Source organism: Cetorhinus maximus, chromosome 1, assembly GCF_964194155.1.
Source record: "Cetorhinus maximus chromosome 1, sCetMax3.hap1.1, whole genome shotgun sequence".
Taxonomy (NCBI): Eukaryota; Metazoa; Chordata; class Chondrichthyes; order Lamniformes; family Cetorhinidae; genus Cetorhinus; species Cetorhinus maximus.
The window spans coordinates 25,001,605-25,027,871 of NC_135879.1; the positions used below are offsets into that span (position 1 = coordinate 25,001,605).

Sequence of the window (26,267 nt, forward strand, 5' to 3'; positions counted from 1 at the left end):
AGTCAATGAAGTACTTTTGAAGAGCCGTCACTGTCTTATTGTAGGAAACATAGCAGCCAATTTGCACACAGCAAGCTCCCACAAGCAGCAATATGATAACGACCAAATAATGTCTTTCCATGATTGAGAGCTAAATATTGACCAGGACTCCAGGAATAACTCCTTTACACTTCTTCAAAATAGATCAATGAGAAGCTTTACAGCCACCACCTCAGTTTAACATCTCATCAGAAAGACAACACCTTCGGTAGTGTAGTACTCCAACAGAGTACAAGCCTTGACTTTTACACTCAAGCCTTGGAGCTGATTTTAAACCACAATCTTCTGAGCCATAGGTGAGAGCATTACCAACTGAGCCACAGCTGACCTGAGCATCAGATTACCTCCATGATGAAGTTTCACACCACTCCAGCTTCATCTCAAATATAATATATTTGCAACCGTTATAAAGTGAACTTTCTAAGCTTTCATTTTAAGGGTAAAATGTTTCCCTGCTAGTTGACTGAACTGTCTTTCAATTCTGTCTTTTTATTTCAGATTATTTCTCTCTTTCCTGATGGCATTGATTCCTTGATAACTATGGTTCATCAATGTGATGTGAGCACCCTGTGATACCTTGCCAAAGTAGTCATTATTTCTATCCTAATCGGCAATATCATCTGGGTATTAGACCATGAAATGCAGCAACCCTAAACAGCTCTGCACTCTGTCAGGAATTGCTGGAAAGTGAATCAGAATGGAAATCCTGATTTATTTCTCTTAGAGCTGTTAAGACAAATGTTGGACCTCACTGGCTGCTCAACTGAGATCTGCTCTATCTGCTTCTGATCAGACCAGGCACTGAATCTGGGACATAACTTGCTCATACAGTTCAGCCACATACTGCCTTTGAAACGGAGAGAGTCCAAATTTCATTTTGTAATGTCAACAAACAGCCAAGGGGTCCTTCAGCTCATTATAATCTTTAACAATTTCACTAGCATTTTCTCACCAATCAGCAGGTTGTTTAAGTATACACTGCTTGAGCCTGATTTCAAAATGGTGCAGCACTGGTCGTAAAACATTGCTTCCAGTTTTCACCAAAGTGGAGCAAATTCTAAGTGAAACTGTAGGACACCTGTAACAAGCAACTTATTCATGGAATGGTCAATCACAATTAATGCTTGTAAAATTCATGATAAAAATTATTGACTTGCCCATCTTGAGTTAAAAGTGGAATTTCTCATTCTTACAACAGCTGAGAAAATGTTTTGTGCACTTGTATTAATTTCTTCCTGACTGCATAAACAAAAATAAATTATGAAGAAAACCACTATAGCTGCAGTACAACTCCAGAGCAATGGTTTGATCTAACCCTGAGGCACAGCACTCCATGAGGAGGCAGTCTCACTTCGCTCAGATTTGACAACACATAGGGCAGCATATTACAGAGGTGCGGACAGCCCCAAACACACGCGCACACACACCCCACCCCACCAGAAGCAAAGTTGGCGTGGAGCCGACTAACAGGATGCCAGCCCACCCTGCAGCCATAACGCGCTGCAGGCAGGCTAAATAGGCAGCCAGTTGGATTTCCACCCCTCACTGGGGAGGAAGTCCTGCCCTCGGGACCTGCTGGTCAATTGGATTGGCCGGCAGTACCAGCAGACCCAGCAGTGCCAAGAGCACATTAATGGGTGCTGCTGGGACTGCCAGCAAGCCTAAGGAAAAGGCTCTTGGATTCCAGAGCAAATCCAGGGTCTTGTGGGGGGTTGGGGAGTGGTGTGTTTTATAGAGCAAGCAGTTAGGAAGAAAAGGAGGGCACTATCTTAAGGGGTTGCCCCGATTCACAAAGGGCACCCCCGGAAAGAGTACCCCTCCCTCCTCCCTGCCCTTTTAAGAAGTTTTTTTGTGAAATAACAGCCCACCTACTCCCACCCGACTGCCCACACCAACCATGTTATGGCATGGGCAACATATTATCGGGGTCTATTGGCTTGTTAACAAGCTCAGTTGACCCATGATTATTTATTTCAGTATGGCGGACAGGCTGCCGATTTCAACACCCACCCGCTGCCCCCACCCCCACCCCCAACCCCATATTATGGGGATGGGTGGGCAGGTGGTGGGATTTTCGCCAGCCCTATTTTAGATACCTGCGCCTGCCAAAAACACGCCTGCTGGGGGGAGGTAAAATCCAGCCCATACAGTACAGTTCCAATGCTACATCAAATCTGGTTTGAAAAGTGCCCAATGACCCTTTGCATTTCCTGAGTATGCTCCAGTGTGGACACTTCTATTCTCATTTTCAACACACTTATCAAATTTGGCATCAGATCAACTGCAGAAACCGAGGCGGATTCAAATACCTGGTTCAACCTGATAATCAACCTTGTACGACACTTCATTAACAATGTTAACTTACTTTTTGTTTAAACTTACAGTGTTAGCATAGCCAGACTACTCAATATATTTTGATAGATAATATTATTAAAGATCACTTCAATTTCCCTGCAGGAAATTATTTTTCATCTAGAGCACAAGGAAAATTTATAATCAACAAATTTTTGAGTTGATAAATACTCACTTAAATATGGCGGCTTGTAAGGCGCACGTGTGTTGGGCAGAAGTGCATCATATTCTTTCTTTTCCAAATTAGATGGATGTGATTTTTCTTTTCCAAATGTAGAGAAGGATTTCTCCCCAGTCTGCTCTGGAGCTTCATAGACCTCGGTGTCAGGCACAGAGTCCATGCCGGGGACATGCAGATTGCTGCGGTAATCAGGACCTTGGCGGCCATCTGTGGGTACAAAGGTGGGCATCCAACAACGATCCGAGTGTCCCAGTGCTTTACACTCTTCTGTGCAATTGGAAAAGAGGTCAGCACCTACAAAAATAAACCAAAATAAACAGCATTCAATTATGATATTAGGAATGTTAACCTTCTTCTGAGGGGTGCAGGATACCATTTCTATATTAGTTGAGAAGGTTCTGACAGGTCTTAGGATGCCTGCCACTAGAGCCTCCAATATATTTGCTCTGACTCAGCACACTCATCCGGTACAAATTTACACAATTTATCTTTAATTCTGTTCTGTACATAGATAAACACCAAACAGTAAGGGCCCACAAAGTGATTTTCCCTTCAGGTCTCACCCCATGGTATGATGAACAAAGATCGTCCAGATACAGCACTACACTCAGAACTGCAGGGCCAAGGACATTTTAAAATTCAAATGAGCCTTTCCTCTGGTTAACAGCACTTATAGATTTTCCTATTGTAAATTTAAACATGCACTTTTTAAAGGGTATGTCTACCCTGCTTGATGATGCAGACAAGTAGAAAGGTCATGTTTGTGTCCTGCTCAATTGTGATGCTGTTGGAAGAAGGCTCTCACTCTGCTTCTCACTTATGCATAAAAACTGATTTACAGTTATGTCCAGAGTGACTATGATTGTTGATACTGCAGGCACCACTTGTAATACACAGACAGTGGTACAGTTCTAATTACAGATAAGGACTCCATGTTAATATAGCTTTAAGATATATAAGGCACTAATGAACTGATGTCATGCACCAGTGAAAATGCTTCGTTAGCTTATCTGTTACAAGAGAAGCCACAAGGACTGGTGTGCTACAGCTTCCAAAGTCACTTTAGACAGTGGCTTACTGCATTATGCTTGTGTGTTATACAGAGTTAGAATTTATTTTTTTGAAATTTGTAAATGATTTAATGTTTACCGGGTGATTATTGTCAGTTGTAGGAATATTTTCACTTTAAACATTGAGTGCACTACTTCTATTCTACCTCAACAATGTAGCTAAACTCCTTTTTCAAAAGAGTACCAATATGATATTGTTATTATTAAGCAAGTTGCATCTCTACATCCTTGTGCCCTCTCTCACCGTGGAAATGAGTACAGGAGCTTGACCATTTCTCAAGCATGTTGTGAGCTTGTGGGGGCTGAAACTTCACTTTTCCTGGGTGCCAAAACAGAAGTCGTGGACTGGCTGCCCATTATACAGTGCCCCCAAATTCCGTTTCTATTTCGGTATGTTGTGGGCAGCCAATCCCCTATTGCTAGCTTTGTGCCAAAGCCGAGGTTGAATTTCACCCATGTGGCCTCACAACTTATAATGTTGTCTCGATTGCCATGTTAGCTCCTCACAATGTACAGGCACCAACACTAAATGAATCTGTGATTAAGTTGCCATTTTCTCCCGAAGTTCAACATATGTGGATTTTTAAAAGTCTTTCATGGGATGTAGCCGTCACTGCCAAGGCCAGCACTGGTTGCCCATCCCTAATTGTCCTTGAACTGGGTAGCTTACTCAGCCATTTCAGAGGGCCGTTAAGAGCCAACCGCATTGCTGTGGGACTGCAGTCACATGTAGGCCAGACCAGGTAAGCATGGCAGCTTTCCTTCCCGAAAGGGCATTAGTGAGCCAGGTGGGTTTTTACAACAATTAACATTGGTTTCATGGGGCTGAATATTCACCTCAGTGTGTGGGTGCGCTCCCAATATGCATGAGTCTGAAATAGCGCGCGATGACATTAAGCGAGCGTCCCAACGTCATCACACACTCGCGCAATATTTCGGTTGGCGGGCACATGCAAGAGGTGGCAGCATGCCCGCTGACAATTAAGAGGCCTATTAAGGCCCTTACTCAATTAATTAAATTGAAACTTTCGCTGCCCGTCCGACTGTTCGGCTGGCGGGCGGGCGAAAAGGCCAAGCAGCCTTTACATTTTTAACGAAACCTCATCCACGGGCGGGACGAGGTTTCGGACAGTAAATAAGAAACCAAAAAAGGTTTTTAGGACTCATTTATAACATGTCCCTGCTCATGCGACAGAGTCACATGAGGGGAGATGTTTTCCTTATTTTTGAAATCTTTCCTTTGAATGTTAAAATTCTTCAGCTCCCAGAGGCAGCTCTATGCCTTCAGGGAGCTTTCACTGCATGCTCCCCTGCGCATGCGCACACTTCGGTGCTTGCCCTCCTCCCCACACCACTCCCCCTCCCCCACCCACCCCCAACCTTGGCAGCACTGAGTGTTTCAGCACACGATTCACTCTAGCTGCCCGTTAATTGGCTAGCCAGCATGAAATCGCAGTCGGGGCCCAATCTTGGGTAGTGGTCGGTTTTGCAGCCATTCCTGGGCCCACCCACCGCGCCCGCCCGACGAGGGGAAGATCCTCCCCTATGTTATTTCCCCAGTAACCTGAAACTTCTATTAGAAACCATTCAGAAAACTTTATTTATGTGAGCAACAAGGTTATAGCAGACATGAAGATCATGTCGTAATTTAGGTTGTCGAATCCAAGAAAATCAAGGGATGCAGAAGAAATCTGTGGCACGGTTTTGAAGAAGCATGCAATGACAGCTCTGCACTTTTCAAAAACAATGAGCTTTCTTCCTGAAATCTTTAACAGTTTGCATATTTTTTTCTCCAATTGAACAGCAATGCACATTTTTATTGAACAAAAATTATGCCAAAGCGCTCTTTCGATCAATACTGGTAAGATCAAATCTCACTTACTGCACAGTGTAAACCACTAATATCCAGTCCATGAAGTCAAAACTCATCAGATTATTGTGAAAATTTAGGCAATTTTCATTTTAAGATTGAAGTGCCACAATACTCAACAACAGTGTGGCTTCAGGTCAAATTTTGACAGTCTTAAACAACTTAAATGTAAATAGGACCTTAAATCCAGGTAAACATCTCTTGCTGTTTCACAGAGGTGTGAAGAAGAAAAGGTAAATATCAAAATGAGTTATAGTTTCTAAGCTCTATAGTGACTCAGTTGAGAAAAACAACAAGGAGCTGTGGCATAGAAACTGAAATATTACCGCTTCAAATGCTAAATTAGTTCACCTGAGCCAATATAGCAGTATTACAGATGACCTCTACACCCATTCTCCACAAAGCAGGAAAATCAGCTAGAGTTTCCACTTTTGTTTACTATTCAATGATCCCTCCTGGAAAATGTGTGTGTGTATGATGACATTGGTGAAGTCAGGATTGAGCTTAACTTCATAGTCAAATAGACTACCAACAATGTCTAGGTTCATAACTGAAGAACAACCACTTGAGTGAAGTGCCAGAGCTTAACCCAAATTAACCTTGGGCATTCTCCAATGTCTAATGGGAGTTATCACCAAAGTTTGTTCCCTCTCCATTGTTTCTCCATCGTGCATGAGAATGGTAATTCTTCTTGGGATATTATCTCCCAGGTACTGGCAATTCTCTAGCAACTAGCCCAACTGAACATTCCCCTATGCCAATTCCTCCTCTCCTTTCCCGAGATGGTTACTCATGATGAAGTGTGGTTCAATAGGTTCCAGCAGCCCTCCTTTCCCTCACACAAGTGCTCATTCTCTATGAAAAATGAATATTGCATTCTATTCAACTCTGAGGCATCAGTCCTGTCCTCATCCAATGTTCACATATGTGCATGTCCCAGCAGGGGTCACTGGATATTGATCAGAAATGAAAACCATGGCCAGAATTCTTAGGTCGGCAGGCTGGTGTGATCAGCAGGTCCGGGATAGGCCGGGGAACAGACTGCCGACCGCAATCGGCCCTCGACCGCGATTTCACGCTGGCTGGCCAATTAACGGCCAGCCAGCATGAAGCGTGCGCTGAGAGCTCAGCGCTGCTGGAGTGGGGGGTGGGAGGAGGGCGGTCGCTGACGTCAATGCAGGAAGGGGCCAGCGATGGAGAGAGAACAAACTTTGGTGATAACTCCCATTAGACATTGGAGGACGCCCAAGGTTAATCTGGGTTAAGCTCTGGCACTTCACTAACAGAAAGCTCCCTGAAGGCAAAGAGTTGCCTCAGGGAGCTGAAGACCTGAAAAATCAAAAATAAAGGTTTCAGAAGTTGAAAGAAAGTGCCCATGCATCATAATAAATCACCTGAAAATTTAGCTACTGAAAATGCTGTCCACAGAAATTTATTTATATTTTATTTAATCACAGAAACCCCATCCCGCCCGTGAATGAGGTTTGATGAAAAATGTTAAGACCGCCTGGCCAATTCGCCCGTAAGCCAACTGTAAGGTTGGATGGGCAACAAAAAATTGCAGATAATTGCGCCATTAATAGGCCTAATTGCCTTCTTAATTGTTGGCGGGCGCACTTCTGACTTTTGTGCGCGCCCACCGATCGAAATATTATGCTAGTGCAGGATGGCAACAGGATGCTCGCCCGATGTCACCTCACGCAATTTCACACTGGATCGGGTCGGCCAAGCTAAAAATTCAGCCCCTTGGCTAATTTTTCACCTCTTCCTAGTCCAGGAGCACTGACACCAATTGTCGCATCTTCACAACCACTCCAGCTCAGATCAGCTAACCCATTGCTATGAAATGGATTCTGCTGTATGAGTTATGTTCTGATTGGTGTATTATGCAATGAGGTCTGATGTTCAGGTATTAAACCTGTGTATGGCTTAGTAACATATTGGATGTCTGTATGTAGCCATCAACTTGTACAACCCTAGCCAACGATGTAATTTGTAATATCCCAACTCATATCATGGGTGACACCAATCAAAGCGACAGAGCAATGCATTAAACCTGGGACAATCTGGACCTGTGAGTGAATGCCGTATCATATGTTGCTTTACACAGTGAACTATCAAAAGAGCCACAAATTGGAATGTGAAAAAGAATTGCTCCTATAGAAAGATCAGTTTTAGCAGTTAATAAATGTGCAAGTTTCAAAAGACAGTCAGTACTCAAAGGTTAATCTGCTCTGTTTCATTTCAGTGATGTGTGCCAGTGGCAAAACACTCTGACCTCCACTGTGGATATCAATTTTCTTCAAATTTGTCTCCATCTATTTTCTTTAGAAAATAGAACACAGCACAGTAAGCTTTAAAAGTAATAGCAAACTTTATTAGTTTAACAGGCTTAGACTTGACAAAAAGGAAGAACATGATTACCCTCATTTGTTGGGATGGACTTCTGCTAAACACTCGTGAGATACATGGAACAGCTTGCTGTGAAGGGAGGAGTAAATTTGTGGGTACTTTGAAAAGATACATACTTACCCCTCTTGTATTGGACATGCTTATTTTTCCTTATTTGCTTTAAATGTGTATGTTACCCTTCTTACTGGGTTAATTTGGGCAGTGCATACTGTCTCAGGCATAAGGGAACATAAAATTCCCCCAGTACATGCTTGGCCCAGTCACCAGGAGATATGCAATAACAACCAGCTGTGATTCACCCTCTGATAACAGCTCCCTCTCAGTCATAGTGGAGCATTTGATTTTTACTTAACAAATCCTTAATTTCATAACTGCTATTTTCTTTACACAGAAGTCCTTGGTTTAAAATAAATGAATTCTCTTTCACACAAGTGCACCATTTCAATGAAAAAGAAGTGCAGTAAAAATGGTCTTCTAACATTAGATGGACAAAGAGTATTTTTAGAGCGCCTATCCACAAGTCAGCACAGACAAGAACATAATTGATCTTGTTGAATATTACTGAAAGCATTTCTAATGAAGACTAGGTTAAATGTTTTTGCTGGAGACTGTGCGAAGAATAAAAAAGACGAGTGGTGATTAGTTTGCAAACAAACCATCTACATTTAAATAATTGGTAGCTAGTGGACATGGTCTAGGGGAGATTACAGCTTTCATCCTTTTCACTGGAATGTCCTTTTCCCAAATTCCAAAGAAAAGTCTTCCACAAAAGATTTCAGCAGAAGAAAAGAAAGCATTTGAAAAATAAATAAGTGGAATGCTTTAATGTCAGGCCATCAAGATCACATGTCAAGTTCTTTACATAAGCATATGCACACCTACAATTACCTTTTTCCTTAATCCTCAGACATGTGCTCCTACAGTTACTTCCTTCTTTGGTTGCCTTGTGTCTATATGGTATTTTGTACGAACATTATTTCACTCAACACTCACCATACACTTTAGGTACTATACATGAAAAACATTTAACCTACTTAGGTACTTTAGAATGAAAATACCAGTTAACCTCCCATCATCTTGTGCACAGAAAACCAAGATCAAGAGTAATTTCTCAGATGGAGCAAGATTCGAAGTTGGGTAATAATTGATCCAAGACTTACAGGATATCATTTAGTTCCCATTTTCAAGTTATATATTCAGTCCTTCTTATTACACATTCCTATATATTTTACATATTATTAATGAAAATCGACTGTGAAAACTAATCAGTCTTCAATCACACCATCCCACTGTGTTGCAGTGCCTTTACAGGGCAAGAGATGTAACAACAAGAACAATTCCAAAATCGAGAGATTATACCTATCAGGGATGGTTGAACAGGCTGGCGATCTTTTCTCTAGAAAAGATAAGACTGAGGAGTGACCTGATACAGATGTTTAAGATTGATTGTGTAGACATAGAGAGGATGTTTACACTTGCGGGTGAGACCAGAAGCAGGGGCCAAAAATGTAAGATAGTCACAAGTAAATCCAATAAGGAATTCAGGAGAAACTTCTTCACTCAGAGGGTGGTTAAAATGTGAAACTCATGAAATTCACGACCACAAGGAGTGGTTCAGATAAATAGTTTGGTACATTTAAGGGGACATTAGCTTTACCTGGTATATCACCCCCGTTCCTTGGTGTACCTGGTATATCATCCCCCCTCCTTTGGTGCATCTGGTATATCTCCATCCTCCCCCCAGTGTACCTGTTATATTATCCCCTACCCTGGTGTACCTGGTATATCACCCCTACACGAAGTGTACCTGTTATATCATCCTCTTTCCTGGTCTACCTGATATATCTTCCCCATCCCCCCAGGTACACCTCCCCTCCTCCCCCCACCGTTCCCCTCCTCCGGTTACCTGGTAACTCACCCTACCCCTGGTGTACCTGGCATAGCACACTGTTCTACCTGGTATATTAACCCCCATTCCTCAGCGTATCTGGTACATCACGGCCCCTTCCCCTGTGTACATGATATATCAGCCCCCTTCCCCCCAATGTAACAGGTATATCCATCCCCGCCCCTGTGCACCTGCTAAATCTCCCTCATGGATGAAAAGGGACAGTAGCAACATAAGTACAAAATTGGCTGAGTGACAGGAAACAGAGAGTAGTGGTAAACGGTTGTTTTTGGACCAGGGGAAGATTTATACCAAAGTTCCCCTGGGATCAGTGTTAGGACTCCTGTTCTTCCTGATATATACTAATGACCTAGACCTTGGTGTACAGGGCACAATTTCAAAATTTGCAGACGATGCAAAACTTGAAGGTATTGTGAACCATGGGGAGAATAGTGTAGAACTTCAAAAGTACATAGACAGGTTGGTGAAATGGGTGGACAGGTGACAGATGAAATTTAATGCAGACAAGTGTGAAGTGATTCATTTTTGTAGGAAGAATTGAGAGAGACAATATAAAGAGTACAAAGCAGATGCAAGAGCAAAAGGGACCTGGGTATATTTGTGCGTAAATCATTAAAGGTAGTGGAACAGGTTGAGAGAGCAATTAATTAAGTATATGGCATCCTATGCTTTATCCAATAGTGGCATACAGTGCAAAAGCAAGGAAGTTACGTTAAGCCTGTATAAAATACTGGTTCAGCCTTAACTGGAGTATTGCATCCAGTTCTGGGCACCACACTTTAGGAAGGATGTGAAGGCATCAGAGAAAGAGCAGAAAAGATTCATGAGAACGGTTTCAGGAATGAGGAACTTCAGTTACATAGAAAGATTGGAGAAGTTGGGACTGTTCTCCTTGGAGAAGAGAAGGTTGAGAGGAGATTTGATAGAGAGATTTGAGATCATGAGGGGCCTGGGCAGAGTAGCTAGGGATAAACTGTCCCATTGGTGGAAGGATCAAGGTTCTGTTGGGGTGAACAGCCTGTTTCTGTGTTTTAAATGTTCTCTAATACTTTGTAATACATCATAAAAAGTTTACATAGGTGATTTCCAATATAAACGTGAACATAGAAATTTAAATTAGAAAAGAAACTATGCTTAGGCATAATATGATATCATTGACATGTTATAGATTTAACTGAATCTTCACCATCTCTTTCAAATACTTTATATTGGAAGTTCTTAACCAAGCTTCTTCCTTTATTTAATTTAATGCAGCTGAAGTGAAAAAGGAGGAAATCTGTGCATACAGTAGCCTTCCTAGTAAGCGGAACTTGCTCTCAAGTTACAGCTGCCTAAATTCAAAAATATTGTGATTCAAAATTAACAGCTTTTACCATTTGTTACATCATTGCAGAAATTACATAAACCCACCATAAAAATGCAATTGAATACAAATGGGTAAAACAAATCTGACCTTACTTTTCATGAAACAGCAATGCTAGGATGTAACCTTTTCAGTTATAGGATGGTAATTTTGTTGTTTAAATATGATTGGCAAGGTATGTATTGACATTTGATTTCATTTTGCTTTAAGTGTTCCAGATTCTTGAACATTAAGCCCACACATACTAGGCAGTGAAATCCTTAAAAGATTTGAAGAGGAATTCTTACATTGAGCTTTCAGTGCATTCACTGTTTGATGGCCACAGCATTAACTGCTACTTGATGTCTGCAACACCCTTTGGAAATAATACATAGCACTGTAATTCCTAAAGGAACTAACACCATCTAGTCATTTGGTAGTACAGAACTTGAGTATTGCTGAAAAAAGAGACATTTGTAGCTTTTCGTCTTGCCTCATCAAGACACTTCACAAGAATACCAATTTAAAGGGAGAAACAACAATTTGTACTGCATGTGAAGAGAGTGCTGATTGGTTGACAAGTGGACTCTGATTGGCAGAGGCATTGCCATGGAGAATGCACCAGTGATGATGACTAATAGTTAACTGTCAAGCATTTTTTGAAATTTAAACCAGGCAGCTTGACTCTGATTGGTCAAGGTATTGCCCTGAGGAATGAATCAGGCTGTCACTTATTTTGTTTAGCTGAAAGAGGTGCATTGTGTGTATATGTTCTTTCTGTCTGCAAAGAACAGGGCCCTGTGTATATGTAGCTTCCAGTACATGTAAAAGCACCACACTGCAAGCCTGACTGACAATCTTAAATTGGTTGTCAGCATAATTCTTAGCACACTGAGGATTATTTAGCAAACATTATCTAATCGCAGAATCACATCTAATGTTGGCCACTGTGTTGAGTTTTGCAAGCACGGGCTGGTTGAGTACAGCCTGTAACTTGCCCATTCCAAACAACAGCTGGGACATGCTGTTTGATATCATCTGCCAGTCTTTGGGATGTATGGCCTACATACCTAGCATCACACTGGCACTGAAATTCATGTACCACATTACTCATTTGTGTGATAAGCAGAATGTCTTTTAGGCTTGACGGCAGCGTCCTGTTAGTGGCAAATACCACTCGTGTTGCTGCTGCATAGAAGCAGCGTGAAACAGCTAGCTTCACCTGTTGCTCAAACTTTTGAGATACCTTGCCCTTCCAGTGTAATCTGAGGTAGACTGGGCACTTTTTAGATCCAGAAATGATGGCCTTAGGCCCGTTCATGAGTTTGTGTGATATACAGCGTGAAATGATCTGATCAGGGTAGCCATTATCCTGCAGGATACCTCTGATGAGCCCTATTTCAGCATCAAGCTTGCATGGTAAGCAAATGGCTCGGGCCTTATTTACAAGGTTGTCGATAAGACCAATCTTATACTGTGTGGAACATTAAGAATCCCAACGTGTATATTGACCAATGAAGGTAGGCTTGTGGTAGACCATGGTAGAGAACCCCCTGGCAGATTTCTCAACTAGCACGTCAAGGAAGGAGAGTTAATTTTTCTGCTCCATTTCAAAGGTGAATTTGAGCGCAAGATGGAGCCCATTAGGACATGTAAGAAAATTATTACATGCAGCTGTGGATTTAAATATAGCAAACATATCATCCACATATGGAAAATATGTGAGGGGTAGGAGGTTAGGTGTCGGTCCATCAAAGACATGTTTCCCATGGAATCCAACAAAGATTCAAGAACTGGGCCTAGAGGGGAACCAATGGCAATGCCATGTATTTGGACATACATGGTGTCATTAAAACTGAACTCAACTGCGCGAGTTGCTGAGTTCATAAATTCAATGAATACTGATTTGCGCAATGGTGGAGGGTCTAGATCCACATGATATAGTGCTGTAGCACTAATATCTATGGCTCCTTAAGAATTACGCTGACAATCAATTTAAGATTGTCAGTCAAGCTTGCAATGTGGCTCATTTGCATGTACTGCAAGCTACATATATTAATACCCAGGGCCCTGCTCTTTGCAGACAGAAAGAACATGTACATAATGCACCTCTTTCAGCTAAACAAAATAAGTGACAGCCATTTTCTGACTCATTCCTCAGGGCAATGGCTTGACCAATCAGGGGCAGGGTGCCTGGTTTAAATTTCAAACAATGCTTGGCAGTTAACTGTCAGTCACCATCACTGGTGCATTCTCCTTGGCAGCACTTCTACCAATCAGAGTCCACTTGCCAACCAATCAGCACTATCTTCACATACAGTACAAATTGTTGTTTCCACCTTATAATGGTATTCTTGCGGCGTTTCCTGATGAGTGTAACAGCATCTAGTTACAGAAATAGTACAGCACCAAAACTTCATTTTAATACTCCAAAGAAATTCTCCAAATTTTGAATACTATTAAAATAGGAGTTAATTCATTCCTGTGTTGTTTTTCAAGTATATTTTAGCAATGTAATTAACACTGTTCATTATCCATACTGTAACTAATTACGATTTCTCTTTTATTTTACTTTAACAAAGGCAGTTTTTTTTTTAAGCTGATAAATCAAATACTTGTTTTTGTTGCCATTGGGAAGTTCAAGCAACAGATCTTGGTGAATCTTGGAGTAGCTCACTCAGAAAAGTCTACCAAAATGGCACCTTTCATGAGATGGAGCAATCTGGGTATTGTTAGCAATACTATTTTTTCCTCGGTTTGTAGTTGAATTTTAAAAAGGAATGGGTGATGCAAAGTGTTATTAACCTCCGCTAACTTGATTCAAATCCAGACCAGACCCATAAGGTGAAACCCTCTGTTGTCTGTTGCCCTGTGTAAAATAAGTTTAAGCAGTTTCAAACAGCTCCAATTGGGCACAGACCCACAGAAGAAAACTGCACTAACTTGGCAAATTTGCTTACAGAAATGCAGAAAATGATAACAAAATGCCTTTTCAGAATTGGGGCTAAAGTGTACTGTTGATGTAAAACAGAGAAAGTTTTAATTTGCATCTAACTATATTGAACTTAATTTTGGAATACCCGATAAAATGCCCAACATGGAAGTGTTCCATTCTCAAGTACAAACATTGCTTGCTTTGATGAAGCCAAATACTCATAAAATAAAGTTAATTCCCTTGTTACAAAGTTTCTAAATTTGCTGCCCAATGTGCAACTGAACCACACAGACTAAACAGGTGCCAGGATTGATTCCTGGTCAATGCTGACCATGATAATCCCATCTAAAATAGCAAAATAGGTGGCCCAATTGGCCTCAGGAAAGCTGAGCTAAGAAATAGCTAGGGTGCCTCTATTCGATTGCGATCCTGTGGCTGTTGTGAGGTATATTTGTGTGGACCTTGGATGAGGATATAATCAAGATCAGCTGTGATTTCTTCCAATGCTTCAACAGTTTCCTGGTATCAATAAATGAAGCTCACACAAAGAATTGCCAGTGTGATGAGGTACCAGATGACAGCTAGCATCTGTATAACACCATAGCAAATACCGATCAAGTGATGAGAAATTCAGAAGTTGACAAACAAAAAGATAAAAAGGATGAAGAAAGAAGCAATTGGTGGCAAATGATGTCACTGCCTCACTGATGATATTGTTCGATATGATTACGGTTACAAACCGAATTGTAAGGTGACAATGTTCCTTTAGAGTTTTATCTTACATGCTGGCATTAGGATTGCCACGTCAAAGCGTCTCCTGTAATCTCATACTTAAGTTAATAAGTTCTATTGGGATTTTTTTTCCCCACGTAAAATTTGACCTTAAGAGGGCTCCATTGTAAAATGGTAAGCAACCTTGCATCTTAAGTAGGGTGATCCTCTCGTTTAAAGACACCACGGACAATTGAGGCAGCTCAAGCAGTTTCATATTTCATTCCCAACCAGAATTACACATGTTCCAAGTCCCAGGGCTGCCTGTCACTCAAAATCAGTTGCCTCAGTTAGTTGAACTTCATCAGTTCTCGACCAGACCCCTAGAGGAAGTGCTATGTGGAAGTAAAGGGTTCCATTCCCGGGGAGGGAGTATGGAGGGAGGGGAAAGAGAGAGAAGTGTCATTGTCCAACGCACCCTGCTCAAATCGCACCTCCTGCCAGCCGCTCACAGAGCTGCATTGACGGCAGTCGTGGAGAAGTCTGCATCCTGGACCGTCCTGCTCTCCCCCAGCTGGAGGAGGATGCACCTCGGTGAACGGCCTGCAAGGGGAGAAAGACAGGAAAAAATGGAAAGAACATTTTAAATAACTGGGGGCACCTTATTCGTGGGAGCACTTTACATGTTAAAATCACGGTGGAATTCACTAATCAATGTCCATTAATGTGCATAACAATGGAACACTGACATACAAAGAAAATGTCAGTCTTGAAGCTCACCGTCAAGGCACTTTTAAAAAATATATTGAACAGTTGAGAAGATTATCAATCAACTTAATTATTTTTCTGATTACTTTTGCACATTTCTAATTTGTTTTCAAATATTTAGATTTACAAGGTCCCTGTTGATGACATAATTGACAGAACTTTACAAGGGGAATTACCCTATCTACTGCTGTAAGGACATGCAGTTGTGATTAACAAGTGGTGCTAATATGCTGATGCTATTCAACTGTTCGATACCATAGGAAAATAATATTATGCAAAAAGAGCGATAAGGATTGAGCAGCCCATTTAAGATACTTCTGTGCATTTTTGCAAATACCAGAATCTTGATCGGTTCAGGCTATTCAGTGCAAACTGCCAATTTACAAAATGGCAGCAAACAAGTGTAGAAACAAAAAACATCCATGTGCACATCTTTCCTGCCATTTTCGCTGACCCACTGTACATTTAACATTCGTGGCAGAAGCTAAACTGAGGCAGATTTCCAGTATTTCAGGACTGAGGAAATGCAGCTTACTAAAATTATGAGTCACATCTGCTTAAGAACCGGTATGATGCCCTGAAGCACTCCAACCACTCGTGGAAAATGAAATAAATGTAACAACAAAGATATTTGGAGTTTAAAAATATGAGGCCAGTATCTCCTCAAAAGCAGTCCTACCATTGCTTATCAGTACTTGCCATTCAGAGATATTCCAAAAAAATGATTTGAAATTGAACAGGGAGTCTCCATTTTCGGAAATGAAATTTTCTAAGAAGATTCAATTACCTACAAAAGGTTTGCCTTAAAACAAATGTGATCACATCTCGGGTGTTCATAAAATTGATCCACTTTGTCTGTCAAATTGCGAGTTAGTACAAGCATAGGAAATGAACAGATGTATGTAATATAATTTCATACCAGCTCAAATGGCCCTGTCGCCAACCTACCAGTGCTCGTGCTACTGAAGCGCCTAGAGCCATGTAATTAAAGCTTGCTCTCTATTTACAACCTGCCTCTTCTCTCCCCTGGGACTTCTACTGAGGAGATTTATCAAGCACAATAAAAACTAAAGTCCATGCCTACAAAGCAGGTAAAACACTTACTCCTCTTACAAGCTTGTTTCAGATATCACAGTCAAGTCACCAAAAAAAGTGTGATGGCATTGAGAAAAAGCATTGTCACAGAAATTAAGCCATGAAAACTGAGCCTCACTACCATATGGTTGAGGAGCATAAGGCAAAAAAAAACAGGGGATGACAGCAGGCAATTCTGCACAAATCTAAGAGTTTTCTGTTACTGGGCTGTGCCCTCTCAATGATAAATTTTACACTTTTCGTGTGACTTATAAGTTGTTTATCAAGCACAGAGATAAGGGTCAAATATCTGTGTGACAGAAGGGGAATTGGCTAGGGAAATAGCTGGGGTATACACAGCAAGGAAAGGGCTGAAAACGATACTGTGTAGCTTTGTGAGTACTGTATTTCATAAAATATGATCACGGGGTTAAGTGTTTTACACAAAATTCATCATCCAGGGTATATTAGACAGAATGTTTTTATAATATCTATAACAAGTGATGCCAAGTCCACAACAATTCAATGAGGATAATTTCTCTAAGCATTTAAAATGTCAAAAGTCACTAATCAATGAATAATTGTTGAACTCCAGGAGACTGTCAGAGAATAATTCTGCTCTTGGAGAAACATTTACCTAAGATGACCCAATTAGAAACAATTTTGGTGATAGCATAATGTTGCTTAATTTGGACCATTTTGCCTTGAGGGTCAACTGTCCTGTTACAAATGGCTCCTCACATGTGCAGAGGAAAAACAATTCCTCTGATCCTGTATTCAGCCATTCTGCATATCCCGCTGTGCATTTTACTTCAATACAGGTGAATGGCAAGTCAATGGGCAGAATTTTGCCTTTGGCGTGCGGAATTGGCAGGGGCGGTCCAGAAGCCGACCACCGTCCGCAATCGACAGCACACCGCAGTTTCACACTGGCTTCCCAGTGTGATACCCGGGCAGCAGTGCTGAGCACTGCCAGTGCAGGCAGGGGGGAGGAGGGTGAGCAGGCCTAGCGTCCACTTCGCGCATACGCGCAGAAGAGCGCTCAATAATCTCCCTGTGGCATGGAGCTGCCTCAGGGAGATGAAGGATATATTGAAAAAATTACTAAACAGCAGAAAAATTAATAAAACATGTCCCCTCATGTGACTCTGTCACATGAGCAGGGACATGTTTTTAATTAAAAATTAAAGTTTATATCTCATTTGCATTTGCTTTTGGAAACCTCATCCTGCCTGTGGATGAGGTTTCCAAAAAAATGCAAAGGCTGCTTGGCCTTTTCACCTGCCCATCAACTGTTAGGTTGAAAGGGCAGTGAAAAATTCAGGACAATTGATAACTTAATGGCCTCAATAGGCCTCTTAATAATTGGCGGCCATGCTGCCGGCTGTGGTGTGTGCCCATCGACTGAGCTATCGCACGTTTGGCTGACATCGACGCACGTCATTTCATGCTTAGTCGGGTTGGGTACGCGCCCGTTGAGTTAAAAATACTGCCCAATGACTGCTCTTTGTTTATGGCCAAAAGTATGTAAAGTGCCTGGCAAGTGGCAATCTAATGGTAGGTCTATGAATTCTAGTGAATTCCACATCAGGCTGCCTAGTAATTTAATAGGAGAGCAACAGGATCTATCCTGAAAACACTTTGGCTTCTGGCAAGTATTTGGTAGAGTCAATCCTGTTTGATCCAAAGAATGCAGCTTGAAGTAACAATGTATAATAGGTTCATAATAAGCTTCACGATAACATTTGAACACTGTATATTCAGAATCCAAATCAACTCGGGGTAGAATTTTTGGGTTGGTGGGCAGCCGCAATCAGCGGGCCCAGGAGCAGCCGGGAACAGGCCGCCACCCACAATCGGCCCCCGACCGCAATTTGAAAGGCGCACTGAAAGGCTGGGGTAGGGATGGGAATAGGGCGAGTGCTGAAGTCAGCGCGGGCAGGGGGGAGTGCGGAAGGAAAGCTCCCTGAAGGCAGAAAGCTGCCTCAGGGAGTTGGAGAATTTAAAACCAATAAGCACAGAATTTAAAATCTGGAAAAAATTGTAAATGCATCCGAATGAGTCACGTGTGCATGGACGTTATAAAAATTCTGTGCATAGACCTTTTTTTATAGTTAATTACGGAAACCTCATCCCGCCTTTGGATGAGGTTTCCTGAAAAATGCAACGGCAGCTTGGCCACTTCTCCCACCCTGTCTTGTCCACCCGCCAACCGTAAGGTTGGATGGGCAGTGAAAAATCCCTGTTAATTGGTACTTCAATGGCCTTAATAGGCCTCTTAATTGTGGGTGGGAGCGCTGCCGACTCTCGCATGTGCCCACCGACCAAAATATCGTGCGAGTGCATGATGACCTAGGGACGCTTGCCCGACGTCATCGCGCGCTACTTCACGCTCAAGCATGTCGGGCGTGTGCCTGCACGCCAAGTGGAAAATTCTGCCCTCAAAGTTTGAAGGAAAATGTATTGTTCTTACAGTGGACTTATCTATTGTATCATTCTTTCTGTAACTAAGACGCATAACTTCCATGACCTCATATGCATCGTATAATTTGGTCACCTGACAGATCAACATGATATTTAATTACAGTTTGACGAAATTCTATGCAGCCAAAATTATTAATCTCTTTTAAAAGCCCTTCCCCTTTCTTATTTAGTTTTGTACATTTATAGCTTTATAAGGAAAGCTTTTTTGTAATGCAATCAGCATACCAATCAAATTCAAAGAAAGATCCAGTATGGCATCATTAGCTCAGCAAGATGGATTGGCCGATTAGAACATTATTTAGCTACATGGAATGGACTGGTATGATATTATCAATTTAGCAATAATGAATGAGATTGTGGCACAATTTGTCTCAGCAAGCAGACAGGACTCACTGTACACTGCCACTAAGAGCAGCTTTCTTGTATTCGAAGCATATTTGTCCACTAAGCCTACCATATGTAACTAAGTGCCTCCACTGCAAAAGAATAGAAAAATGAAGGCAGGAGAAAAAGGAAAACTATGATCAAAAAGAGCAAAGACAAAAACAAAGCAACAAAGTGGTAAGGGATTAACAATGCAATGGCTGTGTTGGTACTGAAATTGTTATACAAAACCTGGTTTCATTGTTACTAAACTCCCCTGGCTATTGTAACTATTGGAGGCCTGTTTTTATTCAAGGGATGTGTATTCAGGCAAAGAAATAAGGTACAGTGCTTTAATGAGAAATAAATAGGCATATAAATCTACACCCCAGCAACATGGATCTTTTAAAATCAATTGAAATTATAATGGTTTCATATATTAAAATTAAGAAAGCATTTCAAATTATGAAATATATTCTTAAGGAAGTTAGCCAACTCTTTGAGATTATTTTACTTTATTTCGCACATTCGTAATGACTATTGATAATTATTTGGAGGAAACTAATTTGAAGTGTGCCAAATAATGCACAGAGTAGAATTTTATATATCAAGCTCTTTGCACTGATTCATTATTGAATATTTTACACAAGATCCGTTTCTTGTAAATTACTATTATAAAACACCTCGCTGACTGCTGTTTGCTAATCTGTGCCATCATCACCTGTCAGCATATTAAAGTCACTAAATTCTGCATGAATGTATTTCAGTACAATTCTCTGTCACAGGACAGTCAACAACTCTCCGTGACGGGTGATCCCCACAGAATAAAGCTATTATATCTTTAAGAAAAACTTAAATAAACTCATGAAATCAGTCAACATGCGGTGCAGATGTGACACACAATGGGATTAGATGGTTTATGGAAAAATAAATCACAAGTGATTAGGGTTTACTCGTCCTTTGGGTTCTTGAGGCAAATACCTGACATCACTGGATGATTTTCTTTTCACTTTTAGGCATTTCGTCCATTCTATGTCCTCTGCATAAGCCAACTGTTAAAAATAACAAATCTCGGTGGTTGGCCAACTTAAGGTAAAAACTGACAATATTTTTTTTTTCATTCACTGTTACAATCAGTACCAGAAACACAATTTAAAACATTGCCCGTTCTGAGGAACGGTGTGGTTAATTGATTTAATTTGTGTGGAGAAACACTGCTCGGTTCTGTTTGACACGGAGGCAGATGCTATTGACGTGTGCTTGTTACTGCATGTTCTATTGGCAGCGCTTGTCTATGTAAATACAAAAGTGTTTTCTTACATGCAGTGGGAGCCTCGATTGACATGGGCTTTATTGGTGGCAAACGGTGAGGCAAACTCCTGCCAATATCTAGGGAGCTATAAGCCATGTTTAAAAAAAACAGTAGTAAAGGGTTGCATCAGACATGTTTAACTGGACAGCGCCCCTTTACAGCTTTTACATGTTCCAATTCGCTTCAGCCGTTTCAATTTGACTCGAGAGTGTCCGACAATTTAGCAGGAAGCAACGACACTGGCGCCGCCACGAGAAAAAAAGCAACAGATACCAAATACGTATATCGGCATTGCACAACTCTCGAATCTAACCCGGCCCGTGGCAAACTGTTAGCAAATAGAGTGTTTACTTTGGTCAGCATGGCCTGGCACTTTTGCAGTTGTTCAGTGAGGGAGGAGCTGGATCAGTGGCAATAAGAGCGCCCTGAAGTCCCTAAGTTAAATAAAAACTGGCGCTTGGAATGCAACTCTGGTCTTCAACCAGCTCCTTTCACCTGCTGGGCGTTGCGCCAGTTCACATTCTCCAGGAGCTACAAGTGTGAGTAAACGGTTAAATACCGCGGCGAGGGAGGAAGGCGATGGTTATTATCTCTGCATTTCATCTCTCTTCAAAATTACTTTATATATATATATATATGCTAAATTAAAGAAGCTCGTGCAATGCAAATGCAAAGGCTTCGATCACAGTCCTCCATCAGTAATTGCTATGCAGAAGTCTGAGAGCAAATTACTGATTAGTGAGCTGTTGCAGACTGCGGACGTGAACTGGAAACGGGATCACCAGGACCAGTTCTTTTTTTTTGGACAAAGAGCATCGGCGCGCAGGTTCTCCGCGGCTCCGATTGGGGAACCGCTTGCCGCTTGATTCTGATTTTATTTCGGTGTTGTTCAAACAGTACGGGACATTTCAACATCGGGTTTGATGTTTAAAATGCAATCACACGAGCATAATGACATTCGCTAAAACTGTTCCAAGTTGGCCAATGTTTACACTACAAAAGCCCTGCTGCGAGTCCATCGCTGGGGTTCGACCTTTTTTTTATATTACAATCCCGGTCTCTTTGTAAGGCTGGCAAATGTCCATTCTGTGCTAAAATAAACAAACACGTCTTTTTTGTTCTGAACTCGCAGCGGGGCGCAGGTCCTTGTGGGGGTGGGGGGGGGGCTGCTGCCTGTTCCGCGGAGTCATGAGCATTGAGACGATACGACTTGTGAGGAGGCCTGTGTGCAGCTTTGAATGAGGTTCCGCTGCCTATTTCCACAACCTATTAAGTTAGTCACTGTTGTGATAATCACTCTCGACCATTTCCCTAGATTTAACAAGTGACATCTTTCTGGTTTAATATTCATACCTCATGCACCATCTTAAAACAGTTCTTGCTATTCATACCAATTGAAGTTAGAGCGCTCAGACTGGCTGTCATACATCTTTCCCCCTGTTTTCAGGTCAAAGCTGATGTGATTCACTTTCTACTTATCCCCTGAGGCTTGCATCCTGGTGTTTTTGCAATATTTAAGTTAACAATCCTTTCAAGTATCTGGCTTCAATTTAAACCTATATATGCTTTCTGCTTGTCAGGATAGTCCTTACTCGATTCGAGTGCTTTGGAATAATGCAGCAATGCTTCCAATGATGAAGTTTTGAAACCCACCGAAATACGTTAGTGAAAAAGGAGCAAAGATGAGCCATGTCTGGAGGGTTAAACGTGTCCTTCGCGTTTCTCCCTCCAGGAATATAGAGCTTTGGAGGTTTACTCTTCCATTATACTCCATACTACACCTGATGTCTCTATCTCCATGATTTTCCCCTGCATTTTATTCAGGCAACGTCAGAACTCAGTCAGCACTGAGGGAAGGAGGGCATTATAAGTGCCATGCGAAAACACATGTGTCAATTTACCTTCCACTTTAAGTTAACATCTTTAAAAGCTATCCAATGACTTGCCAATGTATGAGGTACACAGGAAACATTGAGATTGTTGATGCCATCTGTATTCTGCTGATACTATATTCCACTGCACATTGAAACAAAACTGCTTTTTAGACCAGCTATTCGTGAATTTCAACAAAGAATATAAATCTTGGGAAGCCCAACGTCAGCATTTGCATGCATATATTCGTTATTGACAAGAATATGTAGCAATACTTTGTTGAATGTTTCTCCAAGAACATTCGCTGATTCTGATGTATTGTATGGCATTACTTTTGAGGGGTACGAGCCTATATTTACACCCCCCACCCCCTCAGTCCCACAAGATCAAGTACATTCTGACCACTTGGGTGGGTGGATGAATTGCACCCAAATGTAACTTTCCACTCAGTGCCAGGGAGAGTTTGGCCAATTTTGCACCTTTCTTCCTTCACTGTGGCTGAAGTCCGTGGCTCAATGGTAGGAAAGGATCAAACGTGCATTCCTTTGCTACGGTTGCAAACCTGTGCTTGGAACATGCTAAACCAGCTTGAGCAATTCCAGAACCTCCTTAAATAGATGGACTCTCGACTACTAGGTACAACGCTGTATTGTCAAAGAGCTGACTGGTCAAGGGCCTGTGCTGGATTATCTGCATGTTCTTTGTTTTCCATAAAGTGAGGGATGTTACTGTTGGGGAATTCTCCTTTTCCATGTTGTCACATATTGACAGTGTCATGTCCTCACATGGCAATTGCCCCATGAATGTTTTCCACGCAATGTGAGCCTTCCCAGCATCAGAGGTTATAGCCCCGTGCATTTTTTTTCTCTTACATGAGCCATTTTTGAGGGTTTCAAATGTGGTCTGTCTAAGTAGTGCGGGTTTAGTTGTTTTACACGACAGGCCCAATCTTATTGGGGGCTCAGCTTAGACTACCCAAATGAATTTGACTTGCTCTCTAGTTATATTCCACTTTGAATTAGTTCTCAATTATCGCACAGACTAACTTCTGGTATGCTGCAGGAACTTACCTGAATTATGAGTAATGATGTAACTCAGCTTTGGTCTCTTGCCTCCTGAACCCGCCTCTCCCCTCCCGCCCATTCGCCCACCATTGGCGCCTGGGCCTTCTGCTGGCTAGGCTCCAATTCTCTCGAATTCTCTCTTGAAACCCCTCTGCCTCCTATTCTTCTTGAGAGACCCCCTCATTTTTTAAAGCCCATTTCCTTGACAAAGCCTTACTTCTCCCTCCTAATTCCTTCGTCTTTGCTTGGGCGCTCGTTTTGCATCGGTCTCTTCCACGCTGCAATGCAAATACGAACGCTTGTTGTCATTCGGCGAAGGTTTGGCGGCAACATGGATGCAAGCTAACGCGCCTGAAATAATTCGGGTGGTTGTCCTCGTCCTTATTTTTCTGTGAGGCAATCCCAGGTAACAATGTAAATTGAGGGACAAGGGCCGTTAATGATACTTTTTGGAAGTATTTTTTTCAATCCTATCAGACAAACGCACTAACACCAACAGGAGGGGCTGCATTATCTCAAACACATTGCATTAAACTAGGTGGAAATTTGGTGCCAAAGTAACAGCTTATCTAAGCGTACGAGGGAAGATAATGTGCAACCGCTGACGGAGCACTGTTACAGGCAAACTCGCTACATAGTACCGGATATACTGGTACAACACCATCCCCAGTACCATTTATATCGGTTGTCTAGTTTAAGAGGGATGCTGTTGTAAATCTGCGAGTTCAACATTGCATGGAATATAATACGATTAAACATTTACACAGATAAGCCATTTTTTTAAAAAAAAGCACACTTGGAATTATTAAGAGATTTATATGCACGATCCTAAACTGCTTCATGGTAAAATAAAACAATTCACTAGTCCCTCAATCCGGTTGCAACCAATGTTGATCTGATATCCAGAATTACTTGTTAATCAAACGAATCCACTGGCAGCAGTTCAAGATTGTTCAATCAATGGCGTGCGGTTCACTGGCCAAGTTCAGTGACATTGTACGTGTCCTTATTTTGTTTGCTGGTTTTACAGTTACTTCAAACTGGCTAAGAGACATTCCGTAGATTTGGGAGGTTTGTTATCCTGAACAATAGTTCCCACTTCTGAAATGTGATGCAAAGGCCCTGCAAGGGTCTGATAAGTTTTGCATTACTGCCATCTTCTGTGATGTGGGTGTATTTAATAACCCTCCATTTTGAAGGAGAGCAGCAGGATGGTGTACCAAACAGGCACTTCTAATAAAAGCGAGCCTTTAAGACTCAATCCGCAGGGTTTGGGAAATTTGTAAATCAGGGGGGGTTGAGAACTTTATGAAGCAGTAACACGCGAAACTAGTCAATCCCACCCCCCCAGTAAAAAGATGACTTGGGACATTTGGCAAAGACCAGCGCTTTGTGTCCTTTCGAATTCCCTAACCCTGCCACTATCACTTTTTCTTCCAAATTCCATCACGTCCAACAACAAGCGGGGAATGATGGAGACCAATGCAAGTCCTGGAGGACTCATTTCAGATTGCATATTCATTAACGGCAGAAAAATAAAGAGGCCATTGAGCGGCCGTTAGTGACAGACGTGTTTTCCATAATGAGCAGTAGTCGTCGGGTTGGATAAAAGCAACCCAGGAAACCAAAAAAAAGAGAGGGAAATTAGACTGAGAATAGTTTCTTCTAGGACAGCTTGTGCTCAGTATATATTACAAAGAAACAGGATTCGGTGCGACGCGATGAGCAGTAAATAACAACATGCCCACTTCCTCCATTTCGCTCAACAGCACAGCGCACAATTCTTGCAAAGTCCGTGACTCAACCGTAATACGCATGAAACACACACCAAGGGTGAAATTCGAGAGCCACTGTGTTAACTACACGTTAGTCTTAATTCAATACCCACATCAGCATGTGCTGACATACCCATTCATTCATTCATACATAAGAGCAGTTTGGTGAATGAGTGAGAAACCCCAGCACAGGCAGAGGAGCCTGAATTCAACACTGCAGCTCTCTGCTGAAATAAAACAAGAAGCCGGGGGAGCTGGCTTGCTATGCTTTCTGTCAACGCTCTGCAACATGCCCTCTCCCCACAGAAAGGACGTTGAAAAAGCCACTCAGCACACTTACCAGAGTTGTGAGCTCGGTTGGTGGCATCGTGGTCACTATCCCCTTGCTCGCTGTCCCCGTGGCCACTGTCCTTCGAGCTCACTATATCCGCTTCCTGGAAAGCAGAACTGGAAGGCAAAAACAAAAACAACAGCGGCCAACGTTAGCGCCCGATATCAAATCCAAATGGGACAGCAGTGAAATCAGGCTGGCTTTCCAGCTGCCTACCTGTTAACTCGACGGGGTCTGTCCACAAGAAAACTGAGTTCGGTCCGCTGGTGCTTTGTCTGGAAAGGAGTAAAACGTCAAGTCAATAATCGTTACTTATGAGGAAGGCAATGTGAAGCGACTGCGCCGTTAGTATCGTTAACAAGCGGAAAGATTCCGGCTAACGCACGCAGTTTTAGTTGAAGGT

The 26,267-nt window shown here is 41.9% G+C and overlaps 1 protein-coding gene across 2 annotated transcripts in view; it reads right to left on the reverse strand.

Moving 5' to 3' along the window:
* Nucleotides 1–26,267, reverse strand: part of pcdh10a (protocadherin 10a) — a 63,701-nt gene that overhangs the window by 34,086 nt on the left and 3,348 nt on the right. The window contains exons 2-5 of one of the 2 annotated variants that reach the window (XR_013576174.1): nt 26,081–26,139; nt 25,874–25,980; nt 15,300–15,424; nt 2,567–2,866 (exon numbers count right to left, since the gene is read on the reverse strand). Coding sequence is in view for 1 of the 2 variants with exons in the window: in XM_078538614.1 (XP_078394740.1) it covers nt 2,567–2,866; nt 25,874–25,980; nt 26,081–26,139 (466 nt within the window). In the remaining variant the exon portion in view is untranslated. The remainder of the gene's footprint in view (nt 1–2,566; nt 2,867–15,299; nt 15,425–25,873; nt 25,981–26,080; nt 26,140–26,267) is intronic. The other variant, XM_078538614.1, reaches the window with a different exon arrangement.